This window comes from Zonotrichia leucophrys, chromosome 4, assembly GCF_028769735.1.
Source record: "Zonotrichia leucophrys gambelii isolate GWCS_2022_RI chromosome 4, RI_Zleu_2.0, whole genome shotgun sequence".
Lineage (NCBI taxonomy): Eukaryota > Metazoa > Chordata > Aves > Passeriformes > Passerellidae > Zonotrichia > Zonotrichia leucophrys.
In genome coordinates, this window is record NC_088173.1 from 28,402,099 (window position 1) to 28,429,400 (window position 27,302).

Genomic DNA, 27,302 nt, shown 5'->3' on the forward strand with positions numbered 1-27,302 from the left:
ACAGTTGTTTTGTTAAAGCTGTTTGTTTTGCTGTTTTGTTTGAGGAAGTCAAAGGGACAAAAGTTCTGGACTGGTAACTCCTCCTGGAGGTTTTAGGATATCATCTTCTGGTTTGTTGTAAAAACTAATGGTTGTATTGTTAAAGGTGACAGGTTTATAGTTAAAGATTAGAGTTCCTATCGTATTTCCACTGGAGAAAATTTACTGTGAATATTTCAAAATTAAATAGCAGGGCTCCTATCTAATAAGCTTAAAAAAAAAATAAAGCTTAAATTTTACAGCGGCTGGAGATATTTTTCCCTGATAAAAACATTTAAGTGAATAGAGGAGAGAAATACTCCCTTTTTTTTTTCATTGCATTCTTATATAATCAGATCACACTATCTTCTTTTGTACCAGCTTGTTCTCAATTTGCACAACATAATGAAACCAATGAAAATCATGTTCTGTTTGTGGCACTGTGAACTAGAAAGTCCAGTCAATTTCTCACTGATTAGTCATTTCAAAAGACAAACTCCCCTGAAGTTAATGAGTTACAATGTCAATCTCAAACAGATAAATGTGTGTGTGAGTAGAGCACATATCCAGTTCTGGGCTGCTCCTCCCCAGGTGAGACACTGTCCTGTTCTGTAACATCTAGGCAGAGTAGGTGTCCCCATATGACATTTTTCCACTGTGGCAGCCACTTTGCAGGGAGGAGCACATGGAACACATACTTACTCTCTCTCCTTTGGGACCTGCAGGGCCATGGGGACCAACTGGGCCATCTATGCCCTGCAAAAAGGAACAAAGAGGGTAAGAGAGAGGGCTTGTTCTTACAACTCTTTAGTTTCAATAGCTGTCTTGTACACAAGAGCTAACATGGAATCAGTCTTCACTGGTTGAAAATTTGGATTTAATTGTGATGCAATCTATTTGGCTTTCAAAACTCCACCTATAACCTCTCCTGATCCAAGGCAGAATGTTCTATTGGCGTTCACTACATCCACGGAAGCAATCAGATTTGCAAAGATCTTAAATTGATTGGAAGAAGATTGAAGGGTCAAAAAAATATTTTAAATTATTGTTTTATTTTTAAAATTGATTGTTCTTTAAATTGAAATGTCCACCTGTAAGATGGACTTAGCTATTGCAAGGACCAATGAGAATCTTACTTCCAAGATATAACTCTTTCATTGCATAGATTCAAGAAAGCAAAAGCTTTAACATCTCTGATGTGTAACATAGTAATGTGTGTAGATGGACCTCAGCACATCTGCATCTCCTTCACTGATTCCATATTAGCACTGTTCTCTTGTAAGCTAAATCCCTAACTTTACTCAGGAAAACTAGCAACCCAACCAAGGCAGTTGTCATACCAAAAATCAAAACTAAGCTGCCGTTTAAAGGTTCAGAGCTCCTTCTACAGAGAATTACATTCTCTTTCCCACACACATTGGCCTAAGAACCTGCTTGAAGCCCCCTCCAATGCAGCATGGAAAAAGCCTGCAGCACTTGGCCTTCCTTCCTGAGTGCAGTGAGGAGCTTGGCTGGCAGAGCCCTGGGAAGCACAAAGAGGACACAAAGACAAGGGACTCACCCGGGCTCCTGGCTTCCCGTCTAAGCCAGATGCTCCCTGTGTGTGAGGTGGAAGCATGGATGATGGGCACGACACGAATGACAAGAAGGTGAGATTAGTAAGTGGTGCTGATGAATAAACACAATTCAAACGTACAGTACACGCTGTGACAGGGTTCTGGAGTGGGTACCACATTACTACAGCATGTTAGTTAAAAATTCACATGAAACACCAAGAGCCTGACTCTGTTCTCACTTCAGTGTAACATCACCGACCCATCCCTGCCCTCACATGAAGTATATTACAGCAGAATATTGTCAGGCTGTAGGAGCGCTACAAACACCAGATGTTAGGGTGTTTTTGAGCCTGAACACACAAATATTTACTTTGTCATTTACCCGCATGCTTTCTGATTTGTAAATAGCGACAATACTGAATAGTACACACAAAGGAAGAAAAATGTGTGTTAACTGCGATAGGAAATATTTAAGTGCAAGAATACTACATTATGCAGCCAACAAAATCTGGGTCCCGACCACAATGGGCTCATTGATTTCCAAGAGCCCGGGAGACAATGGCATTTCCTGTTTTCCCGCTACGCTCCCAGGCACGGGCAGCGGCGGGCGATGAGCCGGAGCATCCCTGGGGCCGGGGGGACCCCTCGTGGGCTCCGTGCGAATAACAGGGGATAACACGGGCACGGGGCACAGCGCCACGCGGGACACCGGGAACCGCCTGGGAACACCGCCCGCCCAACACAGCCAACCAAACCGACCCCCAAGCAAACACAAAATCTCCAGCCGACTCAGTATAACGAGCCGGTTTTTGGAACGTCAAGCGCTTGGACTTTGCTCCTGAAAATGACATTTAGAAGTAGCAAGCAGGAGTAAGACAAGATCTGTGTAAATTTGAAAAATGTAGCATTTTTTGTTCTGGAGCCTCTTCTACCTTATAGCCATTTCTAGAACCTATGCTCAGGCCTCCAAAGCTCACACTCTACAGAGATGTAACTGTCAATGTGAAAATGAGCTTTATTTTTCTCAAAATAAATTAAAATTCTCAGTGACGCTGACCTTGTCCACAGGCACTGCACATTATTCTTGAAAATATTAATCAGAGAGGTTTGTGCACCTTTGGGTCAGCTAAGTCTTTTTTCTCCATTTTACTGTTAACAATGTCATGACTGGGAGCAATCCTCATACAATAACAACAGCAAAGAGGAAAAATGAACTCTTTCTGAAAAAAAAAAACAAACCTGCCTTTCCAGCATGCTTTCAAACACATGAAGTATTTTCTATTTTATCAACCTAAATTTTAAGAACTCTGATGTTTCCATATTTTTAAGGTTCTTCACTTGTAAGACAAAATTCATGCCAAACACTCAGAATGGCAATTTTCTAAAGAACAAGGCAAAAATAAGAATCCAGGGGAAAAAAAAAAACCCTAAAAAAATGCAACTCAATTCCCTACATCAGTTTTTAGCTATCCTCAATCTGACTCTCAATTTGAACTGCAGAAGTGCAGTAAGAGGAAGAATAACTGAGGAGACGGGGGGGAAAGGGAAGACTCCTTTTTTAATGGAAACACCATAGAACACTTGAAACACAACAGCATGACTAATGCAGTGGGGGTGATGACATCCTTGTGACACTGAACACTCTCAACTGACACACAACAACAGCAACAGCAACAAAAAAAAAACCTGACAGCACTGGGTTTTACAGGACGTTACTTGGGATGATAGCACAGATTTGGGACAAAACAAAACAAGACTGATGCTCTGCTCCAACATGCTATATTCTGTGTATGCTATTGAGTAAATCAGAGTTGTTCATGAGGAGTAGAAAGAGATGTCTGTGATTTGCACTGAAATTGAATAGTTGGGTTTTTTTACTTACTGGAAGACCAAGGGGCCCTCTGTCACCCTTTTGACCTGGTTCACCCTTCAATCCTTTAAGACCATTTAACCCTGGTTCACCCTAAACGTAAAAGTATAAATGCCAAATTTTTGGTGCTATAATGGGTGTTTAAGCTGGGATAGAAGAAGCCAGTCTCAGAAGTAGCTGCAAATTCCAGTTTGAAACAAATTCAACTTTCTCAGCTTACTGACAATTTACATACTGATTTAATAGTGGGCAAAAGTACTTGGGAGGTGTCTGCTTGAGATTTAAATTCTGTGTAAAAAAAATTACAGGAAACTTATGGGTAACAGACTTTTAAAATATTTTCCTAATAATTATCACTACAGTTAGATGGTTTGAATTAAGCATGAGTTTCAGGGGGTTTTGGGAATTCTTCAAATCCCATAAACCACCCTATGCAGATAATTCAAACTGAAAGAAAACGTTCATAAAAGTAAGCCTCAAAACAGTAAGTTTCTACAGTGGGATCTCCTGAAAAGTACATTTGGAAGGAGGCAATACTTTTCCTTACAGTAAACTGGAATTTGCAGCAAAATCTTACATAAGGATATTTTAAACCTTTAAGCATACATAATAAACAGTAACAAGTTAAAAGAAACAGTACAGGTTGCACAATGCCAAGCCATTTGGGAGGTCCACGGTTTCTGTGTTCATACAGAGAAATTTTAGCAATGTAAAAAATGGCACTTGTGATTATTAAATAATGCACAGGCTATTACACTAAACATGACTAAAATGACAATACTGGGCTGAGAGTTGCCAATAAATCATTCAATCATTCTCTCATAATGAAAAACTGCATCAGCATGAGGGCTTCTCAGTCAAGGAGAGTATTGACCACACCTGCCTCTTTTGGGAAACAGAAATACATGGGTATTTCATCCAGACTGCTCCCCATGGCCTCATTGCTAGATTTCCCTTTGATGTATTATGTTACCTTATATTATATTCATATTTAAAAAAAAAATCTCAGTAGAACACAGTCTGCTCCTTTAAGTAACTCCAGACTTCATCTGCCTGCTTTGCACCCCAAGCAGCCATTTCTTCATTCTCATTCTATTTGACTTGATGTGACTTTCAGAGCAGTAGCACTGGAAAGGCTGAAGTTTTGGAAACAGACCTGAGAAATCCCACAAAAGCCTGAGTCTCAGGCCAAAAGCCTGAGGTAAAGCAGGGCTGGTGCTAAAATGGAACATACTTGATTTCAAAAAATGATTTATGACTTAGGTTTCTTGAGCCAAGGTAATAGTCTCATAAGGGGTCAAACCTGTGATTTTCTGTCTTGCAGCTTTAAAAACTCAAAATAAATCCCCAAAACTAAACAAAAACACCTTTTCCTCCTCTTCCTTACTTTTTGAGAAAGGTGTGATTAGAGACCCATAATGATTTAAATGATCATGCCTGACAAGACCACTGGCCTTAATGAATAAAGTGGCATGCTGAATTTTAGCTTACTGGTGACTACTGAATTAAGGCACAAATTAAAATACTCCAACTCTGCCAAAATTCACTTCCGCTCTCCTGAGCTGTCCCAATGGGCTCAGAGAGTCCCTAAAGAATACCTATGCTATGGAAAATGTTCAAATTGTATTGCTGACCTGTCTGACCATGAATCCAGTTTGGAAAACACAAAAAATGCACACATCAGTTTGTGATGGTGAACCAGCATGATATGTGAAGGAACTGGTCAGCAAAATCCCTGTAACAAAGGCCATGGAGACTGGAAGAAGCAGGAGATACGAGACAGCATAAATGAAGATGAGTTTATCTGACTTAATTTCCCAAGCCTGCAACATGCTTCTGTTTTCCAAAGTAATTCCAAGGGCAATGGTAGTTTGCCCATAAACAGGATACCAAATAATTTAGTGCCACATTCCTCATATTCATACAAAAAATTGTAATGAACTCAGCTCATGCTGAGGAGAAATACTACTCAGAAACAATCATAGACAATTTAAAAAGCTTTTAAGTCGCTAATATGAAAATCTGCTTTAAGGTTTAAGAATATCAGAAATGTTTATTAAATGAGGTATGACAAAACACAGCTCCATGCATTCAAGAGTAAAACATGGCACTTTGCAGGCATAAAGAGCTTGTCTATTCACAGCTATTAACTTACCTTAGGGCCAGGCAGTCCATGAGGTCCCTGAAAATAAAAGGAACATTTTTCATTACGAAAATACACCACAATTTTTTTTGACTTTTTGCTTTGTAGGGATACAAATTACCCCTGTGTTTCTTTACTCTCAAAAGAAAAGCGGCTGTCAATAAAGCAACAGTAAACACCTGATTCTGAGGATGAACCAGACCACTAGCATGTTAACAATAACAGAAATGTGCAATTTGTTTCTCCACCTCCAAAGAATTTCAGGACGTGCAACAAAGATTTACAAATTAGATCCTCTCTTCAATATTCTGATAACACTTTTAGTAAGCAGGCAATGAAGTGGCAAGAGGGCACAGACCATTTCTAGCCCCTCTGTTCCTCCCAAGCTTACCATGGGGCCTGGAGGACCATGTGGCCCTGGTGGTCCAGGTGGTCCTATCATCTACAGACAAAAAACAATGGTATTAAATCATGCAGAGCAAAGAACTCCCACAGAAATACCAGAAGTCAGGCTGACCCTTGTTGGCAAGCACTTACAAAAATAGCTATGCAACAGTGAACACTGACAGCGCATCTAGACAGGGCTTTAGCAATGGGAATTATTTTGATTTGAAAGACAGGGTACCCAAAGTGCAGATCTGCCTGTGCCATATGGCAGTGTGCCTGCCTCCAGATTCTTATTCCTAGGTCTATGATACACTTTAAGACACTACGGGGGAAAAATAATAAATCCCCGTAAAACAAACAATACTGAGATGGGATACTTGAACTTTTAATATTTTATGATGTGTGCTCTGTAGTTCTCTCTTGTACTATTTATTCTACAGAGCTAGAAGGTGATGATGTGTTATTTTATTCCCCCTCAACACCGACAACTGGAAAAGACACTAAATTCAAGCTGGGCTTTGGAGTAATTTCAAAATTGCCCTTTGTCTCTCCTTCTATTTCTTTTAGCCCACTTGTACCAAAAATTCTCTGAGGTCATTAAAATAGGTAATCAGGTTGCTCAGCATTTAGCGCATGCATATTCTGCACTGTTTTTCCATGTTCCTAACAAATCCATGGAAAGAATTTCATGATGATATATCCAGCTTAATATCCCCTCTCTTCCTGGACCTACTCCCAGTGGGTTGCTGCCATAACCTGCAGAGTGGCAGCAGGATGCTAATTCAGGTCTCCAGACTCATGCACTGCTGTAGCAGCTGTCAGTGGCAGCAAGAGCAGCAACAAGGAGCACTCTGAAATGTAAGACAGACTCCACCACCTGTGAAATCTCCTGAAAACTGTAAGTCTTCCTTCAAGTGAAAGCAAGCAGAACAGGATGAATGAATTAGTGAATTAATTTCTAACAAACTAATCTTCTCCTCACAGTAAGAAACTCAGAGATGTGGGGTGCCTCCTGTGTCCTGTAATGGCACAGGGCAGCCTCACTGACTTTTCAGAACTATGGCTTCTGAGACCATAACCTCTGCTCTGAGGTCTCTCTTCTTACTGTGCTCTGATAATGAAAGTCACCCACACCATAAAGGCACTATGTAGCAGTTTGTTTGGGCTTTTGCATTTGTTTGTTTGTTTTTAATGCCTTTACAATGCTTTGAAAAAAAAAAAATCAGGAGAATGTCTGGTCTCATACAACTAGCTCACTACCCTGGGTCACACACTTGAAGTCACTCTAGTCTGGTTCTCACTGGACTATCTGAGATTCCCAGAGTATAAGGTGTTGAAAGAGAGATTATGGTTTGTTTGGGTTTTTTTCCTTTCTTCCCCATTTATCTTTTGATTCATTACAGAGCCAGAAGGCTTTGACTGAAGCAGGCAGGACTTGTTCAGTGTCACAGAACAGAGCAGAGCACAAATTACATATTTAAAATTTCTTAAACTGTATTTAGCTCTATTACCAGAAGTCTGCTTATTCTCAGAAAGATCAGTCATGAATATCAAGTATTGCTCAGAATCAGAAGCTGGAGAGCCACTGCTGGACTCCTGTGCTCATTGCAATGCCACACTAACACTTACTGAAGGACCTTGGGCACCAGGCAAACCAACGTCTCCTTTTTCACCTTTGATGCCATTGGCTCCCTAAAAATAATTACAAAACAGTATTTATAAACAGCTTTAATCTTACTAGCAACCAATCTAGAAATGATAATATTTATTGGCAAATAATTATCATTTAAAAAAAGAATAACACAGCACATATGTAAAGGAAATCCTTTAAAAAAATTCTGGCAGTACTTGAAAAGTAATTTTTAACTAATATAAACATATGCTTTTATATTGATAGCTATCAATTGGGGCATGATATTTATGACAATTCCTTAAACTGGCACTCCATTCATGATATTGTACTATGGATACAATTTTGAAATTGTTTTTATTTTTGCTGAGAAATTTCATGCATATGTATATAAATCTATACATACATATATATATATATATATATATACATATACACACACAAAATAGGAAGAATGCATCCCATAAATATTCATGCATTTTTTCTCTCTCCTCAATCTAAGTCACCTAAAATTTCCATTTCAATCATAGCTCCTTTCTCCTTGTCCAAGTTGTCCTATATATTACAAGAGAGGTACAACTTTGGTCAGCCTGCCAACTAATCGCTTTCTATCCGACACAGTATTTTTGTTTCACCGTAAGTGGAATGAAAAATTCTGACAATCTGACACCTCCTCCTAGATTTGCTGTGAAACAATCTCAGAGTTTTCTCCCCAGTGCTTTCTGTCCCAATTGCAATTTATCAGCACTGTTGGAAATTCCTGATAATGGAAGAGAGAAAAAAATAAGATACTTTTTGCTAAAATTAATTCATTAACTTTTCATACTCACTGGTAGGCCAGGCAGTCCAATTCCTCCCTTTTCTCCGGGCATTCCAGGATCACCTGAGTCTCCTTTTGAGCCCTTAGGACCCTAAAATATGGACTTATTCAGCAAGTCAAGTAAAAAACTAGAGACATCAACAGAATTCTAGCTTTGATCCTAACAAGGAGAGTCATGTGCATGTTATATCTTTGCTAGCAGAATGCAGAAATGCAGACACTATTAGGCCATGAAGTATGCAGCAGCACTATAATGATTTTTATTACTCATAATCATAATACTTAGATTATGAAAACTAAGTTACAATTTGGAACCATGGAAATAATCTCTTAAAACAGCCTGTAGTTGCCCACATGTTCTTCACTATATGATATACACAAAATGTACCTGCTCTCCATCAGCTCCTGGAACTCCTGGGGATCCTGGTTCACCCTGCAAGAGATAAGACAGAACGGGATTATCCCAACTGCCCCAGACACCAGAGGAAAGAGCCAGAGAAATTCCCATAATTAACAACAACAAAGCTAGAGAATATTCTGTCAAAAGCATATATTTATCATCTATATTAAATAAACAGCCCACCTGATTATGACTATACACAAAGTTTGGGTGGTATAAAGGCCAGTCAAAAGGCCTTTGTCCTTTATATCACCTTTATACCAAAAGGTGGTATAAAGGCCAGTGCAAAAAAGAAAAGAAAAAGAAGACAAAATCCAAGGAGTGAAAGGACCCCAATCCAATGGAAACTTTGCCAGCTACCAAAATAAATACAGACTCATGCCTCCCGATTTATGGAAGATAGAGAGAGACTTCATGTTGTTTTTCCCTATTATAAATCACCCAGTGAAGGAGTTCATATTCACTACATTGTCTTATGATCAGTTCCTCGGTACCATTCTCCAAGGGAGCAAGTTATGGTGATGGATGGAGTTGATTACATTAGAAACAAGCTCCTGTGATGTTGAATTCTGCTTTACATTGTAAATTTTGAATGAGAATGCTCACCTATAGAAAGGAACACAACCTCTCCCACACTCCAACTTCTCTGTTTTGCTACATACTCCATGTTGCAGAATTGCTGGGTAGATGATAACGCAAAAAGCAATTTCTGCACATTTAACTGTATATGCTATTATCAATTTTCACACAGAATGTACCTTGTTTCTCACAATTTCTCAAAACAATGTACATGTGTATTGTGATGTATTTCCATATGAAATACTGGATAAAGTCTAAAATTGACATGTCTAGTATTGTTATTGAAAATGCACATACTTGCTCTTGGAATAGGGTAGAGTTACTGGGAGAAGATGCAGTATCAAGTATTTACGAAATGGGAGAAACATCTCAACTAGTTTAAAAGCATTTAGGGAGAGTTCACTAACTTCAACACTTCTTTTTTGAGTATAGGCAAATTTATTATTTACATTTTATAGAAGAGTGCAGCATATGGTACTCATTGTCTCTGTGTGGGCTGCTCACTAACCCTTCTGTACTACTTCTAAGCACCAGCCAGGTGGAATTGGCAGGCTTAGGTTTCCAGCCAGGCTCCTGCCCACATGTGTACGCTGTAATTTTTACTGACATTAGACAATACTGCACTTATTTGGGTGGGTGCCCCGTGACAGAAAAGCTGCATTCACATGCACTCACATGGTGGCCAGTGGTCTGGCACACAGTTTTGCCCACCTCACTGCCACTCAGCCAGAAGTGAGGCATGGGAGCCACTGTCTGGTTGTGTGGCTGTTTTGCAAAGTCCTTGGGAGCAACCTCAGTGCCGATCCCTGAGTGAGATGCTTCTGCACTCTTTCAGTACTAATTAATTTTGCTGGTCCTTAGTTAATCATCTCTGTGTAGCCACTAAACAAAGCACCTATTCTGGAAAGCTACATCTCAAGAATCTGGATATAAAGTTGGAAACATGCCATATTTGATAGATTTACAGTTAAACAACTGTGCTGGAAAGCTCCATTTACCTGTACATGTACGTCATTTAAAAAAAAAAAACCAGAAAATACTCCACCTTTAAGATATAATGAGTAAAGTAAGGAAGATCACCTTTGGCCCTTGCAGCCCTTGGGGTCCTGGTGGTCCTGGTGGTCCCTAAACAGAAACACACAAACCTCTCAGCTTTCAAATAAACTCCTGAAGAACTTGTCATGTAAGCATAGAGTGAATGTTAATACAGCTACTGTAACAAAATGGGTTAGATTTTTAACACAAGGGGAACCAAGACTAGTTATGGACAAGTTGTTAACCTATGACAGCTCTCAACAACAACAACATTACCACAAAAAACAGTGTTAAAATAACAGTAAAACTCAAATTTTATAATAAAATCCTCTGCTCCTATTGATGAAATGGCACTGCTTCCCCTAATGGAAGGGAGACCAAAACCCAGCCCTCACTGCCTGATCCAAAATAATCTGAGATCACGAGAAATCTCCAACCAGTTGTAAAGAGGATTCTGCTGGAAGATGCTAAGTGCATCTGGGGATACTCAGTGCTTTGTGAAATTGCCACAGAATAAACTGTAACCATTTCTTTCATTTCTACCTCAGGCTGTGGACACAGTGTCATGTATCAAACACTGGTCTGGATGGTGCATAGTGGGGATGCTTTAAAAAAACCCCACAACAACATTTAAAAATCCCCTGTATTAAAAATTAATACAAGAAAGGGTATGTCCAGATGAGAAAATACAACTAACAGCAATCTTGCAGAGAAGAACTTGAAACAAAAAAGAATGTGTTTTCCCAGTCTTGTACTTAAATTAACTGAAGTTCTGCCATTAATTCAGAAGGAGCAGAATTGATTCCATTGTTGCCTCTCAACAATGGGTCCTCTGCTATGGGAACACCAAGCAAAGAAGTCAACACATGTTATGATGAACCAGGTTGACATCCAATGAAGACATGTCCTGAGCTAGCAGAATTATGAACATTCTGCAGCACAAAGAAGTTCTATGGCGCACAGTAAGTCATGCAACAGTAATGAATTACCGTGACAGTCAGGGTGGCAATCCGCTGTTGGCAAAAGGTATTAACAAGAGTTGTCAGTAACAGAATTAAACAATGACACACATAATTCTGTTTCCTACAGTTATAATTTCCACAGAACCTATGCTGCATGTGGGAGACACCATGCCTTCAAAAGCACTAATAAAACCCTTGTTATTTTTAAATCATGGTGTTGTATTAGCTGCTTGGTTTCTGTGGGAATTAGATGAAGGCAGTAGTTTTGTACAATGCAAGAGATCAAATAAACAATGACTAAATAGCAAAATCTAAGCAGAATGCCTCCAAAAGGTAAGAAACCATAACGGGTTGGTGTCTGAAGTTGACCAAAAGACTAGCCCTATGTTTTGTCTGCAGGATTTGCACCAACGTTTAACTAACAAACATGACTTCTGGAGTGGAGCTGTAACATCAATTTTCATATAAAAATGCAGTTCAAAATCCAAAACTGCCAGTCTACAACCCAGCCATATAAACTTTTCTTATACAATTCTACTTTGAATTCTTGGAAAGACAAAAGATATTTTCATTGTGGGAGGAGGCAAAATACCTTGACCTGTCGCAGTTTTTTTTTTTAACTAAAGAATCCAAAAGCAAGTGGAAAAGTATTAAAATGGAATTTAAATGCTTGTCTATACTTTTAAACAGAGAAGAACTCCCATATATTGCAGCTCACACATGCTTTCCTTTTGCATGTGAAGAACTTACTGGCCTATGTGGAACAAGAAGTATCTTGCTTTTGTAATTATTATCCAATGTGCAAATAAAAGTTTGCAGATCTTCTGTTTTAAGCTGTAAAAAAAATCTCCCCATGTCAGTGCAAAAATACGTACTGTTGGCAAAGATCTGGAGCCTACTCAATACAAAGTACCTGAACAAAGTTGTTTTCTAGCACATGGCTTTAATATACTCATATTCTTTGTATTTCAACATATTAATGGAAATATATCCAGAACTTTAAAAACACTGAAAAGTTCAGGTATGAGCATATCTAGGTATGAAAACCTAAAATAGCCATTGCAAAGAACTGTTTACACGTTCACAGTCTCGGATCCCTTTACAGTGGCTGATATTTTAATATCTAATGCTGTAGTTTCTACAAAGATTAAACGTTTGAAACAACTGCTTTTTGCCCTGGGAAATTTTGCAGAATAGGTGTGAAGAGCAATTTTGACAGAGACATTAATTTTGCATTTGATCCTCCTGGTGAAAACCACGTACTCTCAGCAGGGGTCTTGCTCAAACCACGATGACAATTTTAAGATTGCACATGAGATTGCATAGGAGGCACAAGGCAAAGTAACTAAATTGCTACACTGCTTCATGATTTATTACTGAATTCTAGCAAGAGACAAGCAGTCCATATCTTGCAAACTCTTGCCAAAATCTTCTTAAATCTGCAGGCCAAACTCTGTGCAAGCTCACAGTTCAGTGCTGAGCTGAAGTTCTCATGTGCTATTGTGAGAGAACTGCAAATCTCAGAGCCCCTAAGAATGTGGCACCAGGAGACTTAGGAATGGGTGTTTGCCATCTGAAAGGACTGAGCTGGATTTGGCAGGGATATTTTTGACTGATCCTACATAATCTTACTTACACCCTCCTTGCACAGCCATTCCCATTAATATCAATTATTTGTTGCCCTGGATCAGAAGGTGATGACATTTGGAACGATTTGCAACGGGATAAAGGCTTTCTAGAATGTTTCCACCACTGCAGAAGGCTTGAGTCCACTTTTAAGGTTGCTTTATGCGCTGCAGCTTTTCTGAGGAAGCTTGAAACTAACACTGATGCCAGAGTTAAATACAAAGACAGAATATAGGAGATATAGAGGCTAAAGCCCCTGCTAAATCTGTCTGGTAACACACAACATGAATTTCAGGCTACTTTAGGCACGTAACTCAGAAAGGGATTTAGATGACTGAAAGTTGTGTGTCTGAAGTCCCTTACAAGCAGACCAAATGAGGCAAACATAATGCAGAGCCTCACAACATGTCTATGCAGACCTCCCCACAGACACAATGAAAGAACAGACTCAGCCTTAGTGACATACAAGGCTTTTAGATTTTAGTAAAGGCAGTGAGGTTTTTTTATTTTTTGAAAGCATCTTGGAAACCAAATGACTGGTCAGACATTTACCCACTCCCACTGCGTAAATGCAAGAAAAAAGTTCAGTGGCTTCAGTGAGAAAGTGATCAGATGCACAATGAGCCAAATCCAGTCTTCAGTTTCACATAAGCAAGCCATTCACTTTGGTGGAGTTATACTGCACAGAATTTGCATCTGAGTATGCTGCAATGTAAATCACCTTGACTGCAATGACATATGTCATCTTGGTCCTTTGCTTTTATGCAAACACTCATTCATTCTTTTTTTAACCCCACTTTAATCCTCCACACTTTTCTGCACACCAGTCAAAATAGGTTTTCCAGAAATGAATAAGTGAGAAGACTGGTGCTTGGTCTACTTAATGTACTCAAGTTGCTGATTGAATCCACAGCTTGCTAATGGAACCATGTTACATGGTTTCCAAATCTCAAATATTCTGCTCCTTGTATTTTACAGGAAGAGGAGGAGGAAAACAAGGAAAAAACAGAAAGGTCAATATTATATGAATTGAAAAGCAGACACTTCTGTTCAAACTGTGTATGTGGTTTATTACATTAATTCAGCACTAAACACCAAAGCCAACAATGAATTAGTTTCGTCCTGATTAGGTGATGTCAGTACCCTCCAGGGAACATGAAACTAATTCACTCAGCTAATTTGTATCAGGGAAACAGTTTTTCTAGCAGAGAAAACCTGGTTTCCAAATATAGAAAGCGATACCTGATTAATAAGCTCAACAATTTTGCACACAAAATGTTTTCAAGCTCTAGGCAAAAGAGAAATACAATGCTGTTAAATGACTTTTCCCCAGACCAGACAAAGCCAATTCAGCCTTGTTAGGTTAGCATACCTGCAGAGCTTCATGGATATTGCCATTATAATCAATTATCTCTGTTGCACCTTGATCACCCTTCTGTCCAGGTGGTCCCTGTAATACATTTCCCATTAGAATTTTGAGACAACTGATGAAGACTATTTTAGGCTCTTAACTACCGACACATGCTTTGACTTGATTGTGGGGTGTTAGAATCTAAATGTACTCGCAATATACTACTACAAAACACAGAATTTGAAGGAAAACCTTTTTTTAAATAAAGATAAATAAGCAAGTCAGTACAAAGTGACTTGTGCTGCAGTGGAAAAGGAAATACATTAAAACCTCTGAGGGGAGACATTTAAGGATGTTCCTACACTCTAGTTCTCTATTGGCAGTGAACAATGTCAGAACACCTGGCTTGTAACACCCTGCCCACAAAGTGTGGATTGCAGACTGCTCCAAATAGTGGCAAGTGGTGTTAGTCATATTAATGTCCAGTTAGCTGCCATGTTCCAACAGTGTCAAGTGACCAATTTCATCTGGAGCTCTAACTAGAATTACTGCTACAATTTCAGTTCACACAGACTGAATCTAAGGGCACAAAACAAAGAGCTGAGATGAGAAGTAGACTTACCCGTGGACCTGCAGATCCTGTGTCACCTCTCTCACCTGTATCACCCTATATAAAAATGATACATAAAGAAAACAGATATGCCATTTGACAATATATCACATAGTTCTTCCCTTTTAAATATGTTTTCTTACATGAATGGTTTACAGGGCATCTCATCCTAAACAGAATGTGAATCTTATTTAATGAAAGGAAAAAGTCCTTCAAAATCTGTGTACTGGTAGAATCAAGCATGACGCATTTGGTTCTGTGTGAATATTAGAGTATTGCATTGGTCTGCAACAAAAAATTGCAAAGAACCAAAGGAATGGGCAGATTATTTGTGCAACATTCCTATTCTTAATGACACTACTATCAAAAGCTTGAAGAGAATACTAGAGAAATGAAATTACTCAGTCTGAAACCAGTTAAAAACTTCTTCAAATTTGTTTCAAAATATATAAACTTTTCTTTCTGTGATCATGCCTCCACTAACATTCTGAACTTCCCTGGTCTGAGTCACTGCCTCCCCTACAAACACAACACTACTCTCAGATTTAGAGGTTCTTGATGCCCTTTCTGTGACAGGCTTAAGATCATTACCAGCTTACACACAGCTTTTTTTATTCCTGGCTATTAGTAGTATGCTTCAAATGATGGAGGGAATTTCAAACATGTATGCATTCATATCCCAGCAGCCACAATTCATTCCACAGTCACTTTCATAGCAAGGTCTTATATTTAAATTTTAATATTACTCAAAATTAATATGGGTAAGAACTGCAAATTTTGCTCCTGTTGACATCTAAAGAACTTTGGTAGAAGTCAGGAGAAGAATTATTAATTCACCATTGGTAACAGAACAGAAAACTTTCTGGTAATAGAAACCACAAAACTTTCATAGAGCTGATGAAGGCATATGGAGAGCAGGCTGGTGGCAGGGCATAATCAAGGTTGTGCCATCTGCCTTTCCCTTCAGTGCTGCTTTGGCAGAAGCTAGTGAAATTGGAACTGTTAAAAAATGAAGTTCCCCACCACTAGACTGACTTCTGTGGGCCAGAATTTCATGACAGGTATGCAGGTAAAATGAAAATCACATATCCTTTTTTGATAAAAAGGGAATTAAAGGGGGTATATTTATAATTTTGGTGTGTGTTGGAAGTGCCCAGGAACTGTAGTCAAATGAGAGGCGGATTTACTTTTCTGCTCTCACTCTGATACTTTAATTCCCTCATCAGTTCCCTTGCCTTCCAACAGTTCCTTCTGGTGGGAATGAATGAGGTTAAATGGCACTTGTTTAATCACATCTTTAAGCACTTAAGGCCCCTCTTCAAGGAGTTTACAAGTACTGCAAACAGTATCACACCAGCCTACACTGTCCTGTCACCCTGATTCTGACAGCAGACCTGTCAATAACCACCTACACAAGGACATTTTCATCTCTCATACAACATGAAGGAATCCAGTGGGACAGTACTTGCACAGCAGAGTAAGTAATAGAAAACCCATACATTTTATCTCTCCATATATGTGAACCAACTATATTTATAGAAAGATAAATGGGTGGAAAGATATAATCAAAACCATCTTTTTAAAACAGGTAAAACAGCAACACAATCAACAACTCTTGCCTTTGTCAGACTTCTGACCATCATATCTCAGCCTGCAGTACTTGGAATGCCTCTGATTCCTAGCTCATCAGAGTTTGGATCCATAAAATTATTGCAAACCAAATAACAGCACAGTCAAGCACTGGGTCTTGGCATGTGGGAGGACTAACACACATCAGTTACACAGAGAGAAACCAAGTTGCATGAGGAAAACAGCAGCAGAGTGGAATGGATGTTATAACAGAAAAAGGATTAGAATCACAGTGTTCAAAACCCATGTGACATAACTAAACTTTTTATCTAAAATTGAAGGTCAGAAGGTTTCACTTATAAAGAACACTGCAGACTGTTACAGGTTCTTTTAAAGAGAAATGTTACAAATAACTGATCCAAAAAATGTTAATTAGTCCCCTAAAGACAGTTTCTTTACTACTAACCTTTGACCCTTTGGGGCCTCTAGATCCAGGTTCACCTGTTTTCCCCTGTTTGAAGGAAGATAGGAGAAAAATGGTAGAGAAATGGGAGTGCAGAGAAAAAGAAATTAGTAATCACTAACTACAGCTTGGAACAGCAGAAATACCTTATATTTATATTACCAAGATAATCAATTTTTGAGGCATTTATTTTAACAGCACCCAGATCAATATATTCTTTAACACTAGAGTGCCATGGTCACAGATTCCACCCTTCCAAAGGAAAAGTAGTATTGGCATTAGTAAAGATAGGCATCATTATCACTGGTTTTCAGGAATGAGCTATGTCATTCCATTGCTCCTGAGAAATGATAGCCAAGAGATAGATAAGATAGTTAAACATTCTAACAGAAGGAGAATAAAATAAAGTGTTATCACAACATTTCTTCCTAACAGTTCAGGTGAATACGAACCAACTGCCCAAAGATCACAAAATTAACCTTATTGTCTTCAAAATCCATCAGGAAAGAAAAGCTTGACAGTACCAACACCAGGGGAAATATTAAGACAATGCTAAAAGTAGTTAGACTTTTAGCAGTAGTTAGACTTTAGCAGATCTCTTTCTTAGAGAGTTAGAAAACAGCATGCAAAATGGATTTTCTCTGCATTCAATTGCTACAGTGGTCAAAGAGTTCAAACTTCAATGCTGAAAGTTAGGGACCCAGAGGTCAGTACTTCATCTGGAATGAATTAGGCCAATTCCATGACAGTGTATGTAGGTAGTGTCTTTACTTTGCAGACCAAATAAAAGTCCATTCAGACTGCAGTTCACAGCTGTGAACACAAAACTACCATTGTCTTCTGGACTGAAGGAGAGCATTTGACAGCATTTTCATTTAAAAGTTCACTCACCAAGTTTTGTTCTACTTTTCAGCAGGCAAAGGTGTGTTCATAGGTGCAAAACTAACAAAACATTTCCAATGTAAAAATCAGACTGACCTTTGGTCCAGGGATTCCAGGTTCCCCTCGCTCACCCTTCCCAACAGGGCCCGCCTCTCCTCTGTCACCCTATTGAAACAGACACAGATATATCACAAAATACTGGGCAGCCTTTAGCACACCACCAACTCAGCAGGATCAAAGAAACCAAGCAAACAGCAGAAACAGTGGTTTAGTCTATCTGTATTTTCAGAATCTGGTGTGTAGTATCAAAATTCTGCTTCCTGCACAAAGTTTCAAGTGATCTTCCTAAAAAACCTCATGTTTATGAAAATATAGTTTCTTCAATCATGCCTATTTTGTCTCTTGAACAACTAGATTTGGGGATTCTAACACCGAAAAAGATGACATTAATTAAAGTCATGATGTAACATCTGCCTTCACATTTTTTGAGGGCACCTACATGAATATCTATATATCTATCTCATAGCACTGGTGCATGACTTTTCACATTGTCTCCAGTAGCAGCCTCAGTCTCTCCTGCTTGCTGAGGAAAGCTGAGTTTGACATCAGCTCCAGGGGCTTCACACCAGAGCATTGGCCCATTACCCTTACCTTTGTTCCTGGCAGCCCTGGCAACCCAGGTTCTCCTTGTGGACCAATGAAACCTGGTTCCCCCTTTAAAAACACAATATGAGAGGGTTACTTATTCAGCAGTACACAAGTACAATAACACAAGTTTATTTTGGGTGGTATTTTCCCCTGTACAGCTTACAGCTCTCCAGCTGTGATGCAAGTTACACAAAAGTACTTTTTGCCATGGGTTACTTTCATCAGCACAAATTCCTGCAGCAAGCCACTACACAGCAGATGAGATGCAAATGAAGCAGAAGGTGTCAAACGTGGGGTTTATGAGGTTAAGGAATGTTAATGCACAACATGGTCTGTAATGTAACACATCAAACTATTATCCAAGCAAGTCTGAAGGCAGGAGGAGAGAGCTGAGTGTTCCTAAATTTAGAAGGGACAGTTCATTTGAGTGATGAGTTTTGAGGTGGTTTCCTACTTCAGCATGTGAACAGATGGGCAGGGATGCCGTGTGACAAAGCAGCGACAAATGGAGATGGCGCTGTTGTGATGTGTTGCGTCTCCTTTCTAGTCAGAAACTTGCAGTACCAGGGTACTTTCCCATCTCATCCTGACAGTAAAATACTTCAGTTCTCTGCACCCAGACAATTTCTTGGTCTGTGAACAGCTGGGAATGAGCCACACCTCTCCTCGTTCCCCCTCTGTTCTGCCTCCCTTCCTTCTCATTCAAATGTACAAAGAGGACAGAAGAATAGCAAGAATCAAGCAGAGTTGCAGCAGAAGCAGCACTGAGCAGAAGAGTAAGGCCATATTTTATTACCTATCTCCATGTCTAAAGAGAGACAATGCAAGATTAATAAGCCATATGCTTTTCTTCAAAAAATCCCCTGAATAAGCTTTCCTGCTTGTTAATCTTGCATTTTTTTCAGATATATTTGAACCAAGAAGATACATCCACCAACTATTGTAAATTTTAAAATCAGTTATGCAACCCAATTAATATTTATTTAATTAACCTTTTTGCAATATCCCTGAACCTAATGACTAAAAATTACCCATCAAATGCCTCTTAAAATAGCTAAAAGACAGATCGATCATAATACTGTAGTGATATCATTACTGACAATATACAGAGACAGTGCATTTGAGTAGTTGAATAATATTTCTCTTATCTCTTTCCCTCCTTAGAAATACAGGTATGCTGCACATGGAGAGCAAATTAGAGAGTATTCTTGCACATTCATCTGTGCTCTCATCAGCAATCCATCATTAACAGTTCAAAGCCAAAGAAATCTTCCCTGTGGTTATATCAAGGATGACAGCAAGCTCCCAGGGACCCCCATTTAGCTTATAAAAAAATACAAGCAATAATGAGCTTTCTCACATGAAGTTCCAGCTGGCTGTGATTCAAAATATGGTAAAGAAATAAACTGAGACAAACATGTCACAGAGAAGCAAGTGGGGTCTTCTTTTTAGCTCTTGTAAGAAAAAAGAGTTTAGAAGTCTTTATATTAGTACACACCAGCAAGAGTAACATAAGGTTGTCACTGCAGATGGAAGCACTTTAATTTAAGTAAATGAAGAACAATGCAGCTCCAATCATTTATTTTAGAATGAGATGGTCCTCAACAGCCCCATGTTGTTTTAATACTGAATTTGCCCGAGCTAATTTTTTGGCCAGCTTATTATGACTTCAGGCAGAAAAAAAAATGCAGTGACTACATGATTCTTTTTAGTGGTAAGGCTTAGAAGTGTCACTCAAAGGCTGATGCCGTTTTCGAGTCAAATTCTTTTCTTTGCTCAGGACTATACCAGTTGCACACTACAAGAAAACTCCTGGCCAAAGTCCAAGAAGCTGCCCCACCTTCCCCCAAAATCTCTAAAGAGAGAAGAAAAAGATGCTTTGCAAAAGCTAGTGGAATGGATAATGGTATAAGCTGGCAGCTTAATTAGCATAAGTAGAATACAGGTCTTATATGGCACAGAGCTTTAAAATGTTTTGAAATGTGGAGTGGAAGAAGTGGTGTGTCAGCAGAGAGCAGGAACTGACAGGGTGAGCAGCAGCTCTGCTGGGAAAGGTGCAGGAGTTACAGTGGATGCCAAGCTGAACGTGATCCAACGGGGTATTCTTATCACACATGAAACAAACTGCAGTAGTTAAAACCTGGCTACATAAAGAAAAACATGCAATTCTCCCTCTATCCAGTGCTAGAGAGGATAAGTAGATTAAAAAACAGATCTGATTTGCCATCTGAACTAAGCTTCTAAGTAAAAAGACAACGTGTTTGAATGGTGTGAAACTAAGCCATGTCTCCTCTAATATTTCAAATCTCTTGAGTGTAACTACAGCATAAGGCATTAAGTAAAAATGTTAATTTTCATTGGGTATACTTCTGCATCCTGCCATAATATTGATTACTTTGTGCTTTATGCTATCTTTTATGCCACTCAGATAGCAAAAACCCAACCAAACAAAAAAGGAATCTATCAAAATTGGCACTACCAGTGAAATGTGAAATATAAAGAAAACAGTTTCCTCTCAGTAAGGCATGCTGGTGTCCCGGTTATGCAAAAGCAAGGGAAAGATCTTTATGATTAGTCCATGACACAAAAAAGATTCCAGAGCTTTACAGGAATGTGATTAGAAAATTAAGACTTAAAGGCTTTAGCTTTTTTTGTAAATATATGACATATTTGATTTAGCTAGCACACAGCAGCAGGAAGGCAAGGGTAAAGGCTGGCTTGGGAGGGCACTGTGGTTTGACAACACTGCAGCTCTGGTGTTCACTGAAGCACCTCCTGTTCATAAGTCTCTTCCTTAAATGAACTCAGAATTTGTTCTAGCTGCCGTGAAAGGCAGAGAGGAACGCAAGGGATCAGAGTCACCAAGACCTGTAATACTTTTCCAAACATCTCACTACAACTTGTTATAATAAAATCAAGGTTTTATCCAGTTAGAATGTGCAGCAATCTTCTTTGCCTGCTAAAGCTGGGACAGGAAACAGAAAATCTGTAATACTGTAATCTGAAGTACAGTTTGGCAGCTGTATAGCAAGTCATCAGCTCTGTCACATATTTTAGTTTTTAGTTTAACCCTTTGGTATAGTTATGAAATCACTGCTTGGAAACTATCACATTGCACAAGATGTCAACAAGGCATATTTCAGCATTCAAACTTCATCCACTGTTAGATTTGAAGCAATTTGTATTAATCACAACACGGGAAACTTGGTTAAAAAAGAAAACAAACAACAAGCTTGTGAATTTCTTCCAGTCTACAGAAGTGATATGTTATGATATTAAGAATAATTTTTAATGTCTTTATGTGTTAATATTTTAAGAGACTACCTCCATGCATGCTCATTTTCATTCTCAAATATGTGCTGACTGTGGAAATACTCAATGTGGTTAGATAACAAATTAAATACTACCATTTACAAACATTGCTAATGTTAATTTTCACCTCTTATAACAGTCTGAAGCAGAAAAATGCCCTAAAATGCTGTAAACCTCGTGCAATGTGAGCAGAATCAGAATTTAATATTAAAAGGCCACCTTGTTATTTATTTCATAGGATAGTCAGATTTTTATGAGGGTTATTATCTAGACAATTAGAACTGGTTTTCATGATGATCAAAGCTTTCATGGGCTGAAGCAGAGGCTAGCTTTCATACTAGAGGTTAACCCCAAGAACCACTGTAGTTCACTCTCACTGTCAGCTTTAGGTTTTACAGAACCCACGATGCCTAAAACTTGGACTTTTGCTTAAAAAAGGTACAGCAGTGGAAATTACATTTTCACTGCTGGTTTCTGTTTTAAACATCACTAATTTGGCAAATGTTTATTAACAATGTAGTTCTAATACCATATTTGGTCAGAATTAGCCTCCATTGCACAGCTGGGACACACATCACCATCATTACTTGAAACCTTGTTCTCACAGACACACCTATTCCTCTCCCAGTGCCTGAAATACAAAGCTTTATGCTGATGCAAGCAATCAGCAGAGAACAGCAGTCGTTGGGTACACCGTTTTCCCACAGAAGTTTCTTCCTCCTTTAATCACTCTCCTAATGACTATACAACACATTTTCACATCCAGATCAATGAATTACTAAAAAAGAAACCTGTGCTGCAGGAAGACATCCAAACCACAACCTTCCTATAACAATGAAATAAATTCGCTTCCATTTCTGAAATTACCATCCCACTTGTAAGTGCCATTGTTACCTTACTATATTCCAGTTACATCAGATTATTACAATATTTTCTCTATGCTACAGAAATGTGACTAAACCAACCCTTAGACCATGAATTTGAAAGGAGAATGTAATTTCAAGCCTTATTCTTATCTAGTGCAATGCACTAGAACTAGCCAGAGAAATTGAAATGTCTAACTCTGACCTTTATTACACCGTTCACCGGTCCTGAATGACTTTGTTCAGTGTTGGCCCCACTGCCAGCACCATGAAGTTCTGTGCCTCCTGGGCTGACTGGCAGGTCCTGCCACAAGGCAGGACACACACAAACATCTCTTCCCTGGCATTCTCTTGGAAATCCAAATGTACCAAGGTCAAGGCTCCTGTGTGCACACCTCTGAGTTGGCAAACCACACTGAAGCATCCTGAATTTCTGTGCAGGACTCCAGAAAGGGAGATGCATCCCACCTTTTCCATTAACAGAAAACCTAGCAGTGTGGGATGGACCATGCTTTAACACATGGCTTTGGACAGGCTTGGAGATTCCAAACTCCTCTCTGCAAGTCTAGCGGACCTCCAAAATTCTTGTCTAGCATGGGCGAGCATGCAAATTCTTCAAGAGTCACAGAATTTGGGAGACCCCAAAGTTCCTTTCTGATGAGGACTGATGTGGAAGAGTCCTCCTTTTGATAACATCAAGAGATCAGTGATTGTCTCCAGTTTTACCCTGGCTCATTGATGAACATATTTAAAACAAAAACAGTATGATGCCCTTTCCTTGCCAAACACTACCAAAAAAATCCTGCAATGATGGGAGCTACAGAAGAGCTATCAAAAAAGACCGCAAACCCAGATGCATGACAATTTGAAGAACAGCTATGAAGCTGTAATAAATTGGATTTTGTTCATGGGTACCTGTGTTGATTTTCCGTAAGCTGCCATCTGCTGTCCTAAAATATTTTTGAGGTTGCTATCTAACCAGAACACTGCAACTCCTCCACTCTGGAGAGGAGTGTGGGCCAAATTCTCAGGATCCTGTAGCACAGCAATCCATGGTGGTCTGTGGAGTTGCACTTGCTCATGCCCTCCCTGTGTGCAGCACTTAGCTCCAGTGAAGCCATTTCTCAGAAACTCAGCTGGCCTTAGACTATACAAGTCAGAGAGTACTTTGTCACTGTGAAGGGCATTAGGGGGACTTATATATATAGCCTGACGTCCATGGGAATTTTCCTCTCAGGATGCCTACAGTATTCAGCTCCTAAGAAGGAAATGAACAAGGTACAAGGAAATCTGATAAAAAAAAGTAACCCTAACCCGATTTCATAAGGTCTTTCTTAAGGACTTTCATATCACTTTAGAATTGGCTCCAGAAATTGCCAGTTAAAACAGGTTGTCTGGCTCACTCATCACATTTGAAACAATATCTTTACTCCCTAATCGTTCTCTAAACTTAGAAAAACAATTGTGGTTTAGAATTTCCAAAAGCGTATTTAGACTTTATGATTCATTTGGAGTTAGGGAAGTAAAACCTGGCTAAACAACCTGGCTGAAACCCTGAGGTTTTACAACAAGCCTCACTTTGTATGACATATATTGCTTTTTAGTGAGCCTAATTTTCTTCTTGCTTTTAAGTCTTGTCTCCCTAGAAGGTATGCTTGCTTTGGGAGAGTGCTATCAGAGCCAGTAATGATTCTGATTAATTCTGCCTTCATTAATCATATAAGGGACTTCTTGCTTTAAGGCTAATTACAATCCAAGTCAGCATGGTAACTATTTTTAAGGATAGAATAAAAACACTTGTTGCAATGAGCACCTAATTTTTAATTATTTTCTATGACCAAACTGCTAAATGATGGAGAGTCTGGCCCCAAATTGTTTCTGTTAAAAAAGACTTACATGACAAATCAAAGGAATTTTCTTGGTTTTCTGAAAGCTAAGCAGCTTTATTGCATGCCTTATTTATGACATTATAAAAATTTGTATTTGAGAAATAATTTCAGATTACTGATGTCAAGTCTTCTTTGTGGATGACAAAATACTTGATTTCTGAATACAGTAGGGTGTTGGATTCTGACTCCATTAAACTGTTCCCAAAATTTTTGATTGGCACTTTCTTTTGTACAATGAAAACTTAAGCTATGTTATAAAACATATGCTGTGAAGCAGTTCTTATAAACTCAGTCTTCCAACTATTAATACCTTTAGAGGAAACAACATTCTGTGTTTCAGTTCCTTATGTTTTAGTTTCTCCCAGAACAGAAAAAAAGAGATTTGGAGGATATAGTTTGGGAGAAATCAAAAAGAACTCGAAGAATTTATCTAGATCTTACACCCCTGACACACGCAAGCTGTCCAATATTAATGATGATTTCGTTTTCTGGCCTTGATCCTCAAAATCAGTTCCTGGAAATTCAATGTCTACCCTATGCAATTGATTACTGCCATAATTTATGGAGAGCAGACAGCTAGGAATCAACAAATAAAGTGTAATATACAGATATATGTTTGTATACCTACTACCATTATGGAAAGAAAATACTCAACTGCACAGTTGTGTAATGTATTTTACCTGCCAATGCATAGAGACACTTCTGAAACCCAGCCCACCAAAGGTGGGTACTAAGTCCCATTTTTAGATCAGTTCCCATTTACATCCAGAAATTTCCCTGCAGAGAGGGGAAGAGAGAGAGAGAAGTAGAGAGAGAGACAGAGACACCCTGCAGGTTTACTGTTAACGCTATCAAGGGATAAAAACAGGAAGAAGAGTGGAAATACAGAAAAGGAAAAATGCATACGGAAAAATAGAAAAAGAACAGCCTTCCTAAGAACTCCTGGGAGAAAAGGAGAATTTACCAAACTTTCCTGTAGGCAGTAAAGGGCATTGACTCCAAACCAAAATGCTTAGACCTACCATTCACTTCAGATTTCCTTTGATTTTGCTGCCAGATGGTAAGAGCAGCACTTAAACACATAAGCTTCAACAACAGTTGCTCTCTTTTCTACAAGAGTTTAAATAGGAGACTAACTTCTATGCATTCAGCTGGAAAATTCTCTCTCATTTCCTCTGAAATTTCTCTTTTCTAACAGAACTAACTGGGTGAAAGTAGTATAAAGTCTTTTAGACCTTAAAAAAATACATTCTGTGGAGCAGAGAGTTGTTTAGTCTTTAGAAGATAAGATCTCTGAATAGGTATATATAAATAAGAAATTTAGATACAGAAAAAATTAGAACCTCTTTTGCTTTCAACAAAAGAAAAATAAAAGGATATAAAATTGATTCAAATTCCCCTATCTTTATCCAGGTTTTTCTGAAACCTTGCTCAGGCACAGTCCCAGGAAAGTCAATCCAAAATAACTGTACAGAAATATGCAAGACACTGCATACTGGCAAGTCTATTGAATCAGCCACTTCCACTGAATTTCAAAACACAGAAAACTTTCCATACTTCCCAAAAGCAGAAGGGCTAAGCAGCCTTTCTCCTCTCATATCAAACCACTCAAAGGTTCAGTTTTCTTGAAAATGATAAAACAAAAATTTGTATGTGCTCATAAGCCTTGGTTCAGTATTTGTTTTAACATCTGAAGAACAAATGCCATAGAAATACCATAGAAAATCTAGATCCTGCAAAAGGTGCTGTTACTGAGAAGAGGCTTATGTTTTGTGAAGGCTTCTCACTACAGTGAGGAATTGAGGACTGTACAGGCCAAATTCCAGAAAATGCAATGCAACAGATTTGAGAGGTCTGACATTACAGTGAATGAGAGCATGCATGATTTCCATCACAGTAAGCAAGTGCTGCTTTGTAAGTATCTTTCTGCAAAAGCTATGAGGTAAAACAGATATATGAAGTTTGTGTTTCACAGACAGGCTTCTGTGTCTGCTTGGCATCAGTTGGGGGATAGTAGAGTGATGAGTTAATATTCTGAGTTTAGGTGGAACACATTCAGGGCTCATTAAGTTTCCAGCCATTCCTAAACAGCAACAGGTGCTTGAGAAATGTTTCTCCAGCATGTCATAGACAGCCTCTACACTGTCTTGGAAATAACTGAGTGCACTTGTGTTTCCTCCATGGCACCAGCTGACAAAGGAGGAGAGAACGAAAAGGAACAGGAAACACTCCCAAAACATCCGCATGTGCCTGGTGAATGGGTCTAGAAAAGTAAGTAATAAAATACCCTGAATTCAGATGGGATACTTGCATGTCTGTCCAATGTTGCCACTCATTCAGACTGCAGTATCACATTCAGCCAAGTCCTTACAGGCTCCCAGGAACCTTGATTAATTAACTGAAATGGCATTATAAGAAGCTGAAAGTTTCTCAGTGATTAGTGCTCCGTAATCCTTTATGTATGTTGAAGTACAGAGGACTGAATGTCTTGGGAAGCTTGTTCAGCCATGGGAAGAAAGATGAGTTGTAGCTGGAGAGACTGCCTGGCACAGCATTTGTGTTAGCACAGGTTGGTTTAGCTTTTGTGAAGAGTGCTGTGCATGTGCACAATTACCTAAAACATTTCATAATACAGCCTGCCACTGTAGGGAAACATGCACAAGGAAGCAATTTTAAGTTCAACTAGCAG

At 38.9% G+C, this 27,302-nt stretch overlaps 1 protein-coding gene across 1 annotated transcript in view; it reads right to left on the reverse strand.

The window, feature by feature from the left end:
- The window catches only part of COL25A1 (collagen type XXV alpha 1 chain), a 300,860-nt gene that overhangs the window by 21,369 nt on the left and 252,189 nt on the right, over nucleotides 1–27,302 (reverse strand). Inside the window, exons 19-31 of the mRNA XM_064710946.1 lie at nucleotides 18,553–18,615; nucleotides 17,998–18,066; nucleotides 17,023–17,067; nucleotides 15,000–15,044; nucleotides 14,399–14,476; nucleotides 11,428–11,451; nucleotides 10,484–10,528; nucleotides 8,813–8,857; nucleotides 8,435–8,515; nucleotides 7,604–7,666; nucleotides 5,979–6,029; nucleotides 5,600–5,626; nucleotides 721–774 (exon numbers count right to left, since the gene is read on the reverse strand). Of these exons, the coding sequence (XP_064567016.1) occupies nucleotides 721–774; nucleotides 5,600–5,626; nucleotides 5,979–6,029; nucleotides 7,604–7,666; nucleotides 8,435–8,515; nucleotides 8,813–8,857; nucleotides 10,484–10,528; nucleotides 11,428–11,451; nucleotides 14,399–14,476; nucleotides 15,000–15,044; nucleotides 17,023–17,067; nucleotides 17,998–18,066; nucleotides 18,553–18,615 (690 nt within the window). The remainder of the gene's footprint in view (nucleotides 1–720; nucleotides 775–5,599; nucleotides 5,627–5,978; nucleotides 6,030–7,603; nucleotides 7,667–8,434; nucleotides 8,516–8,812; nucleotides 8,858–10,483; nucleotides 10,529–11,427; nucleotides 11,452–14,398; nucleotides 14,477–14,999; nucleotides 15,045–17,022; nucleotides 17,068–17,997; nucleotides 18,067–18,552; nucleotides 18,616–27,302) is intronic.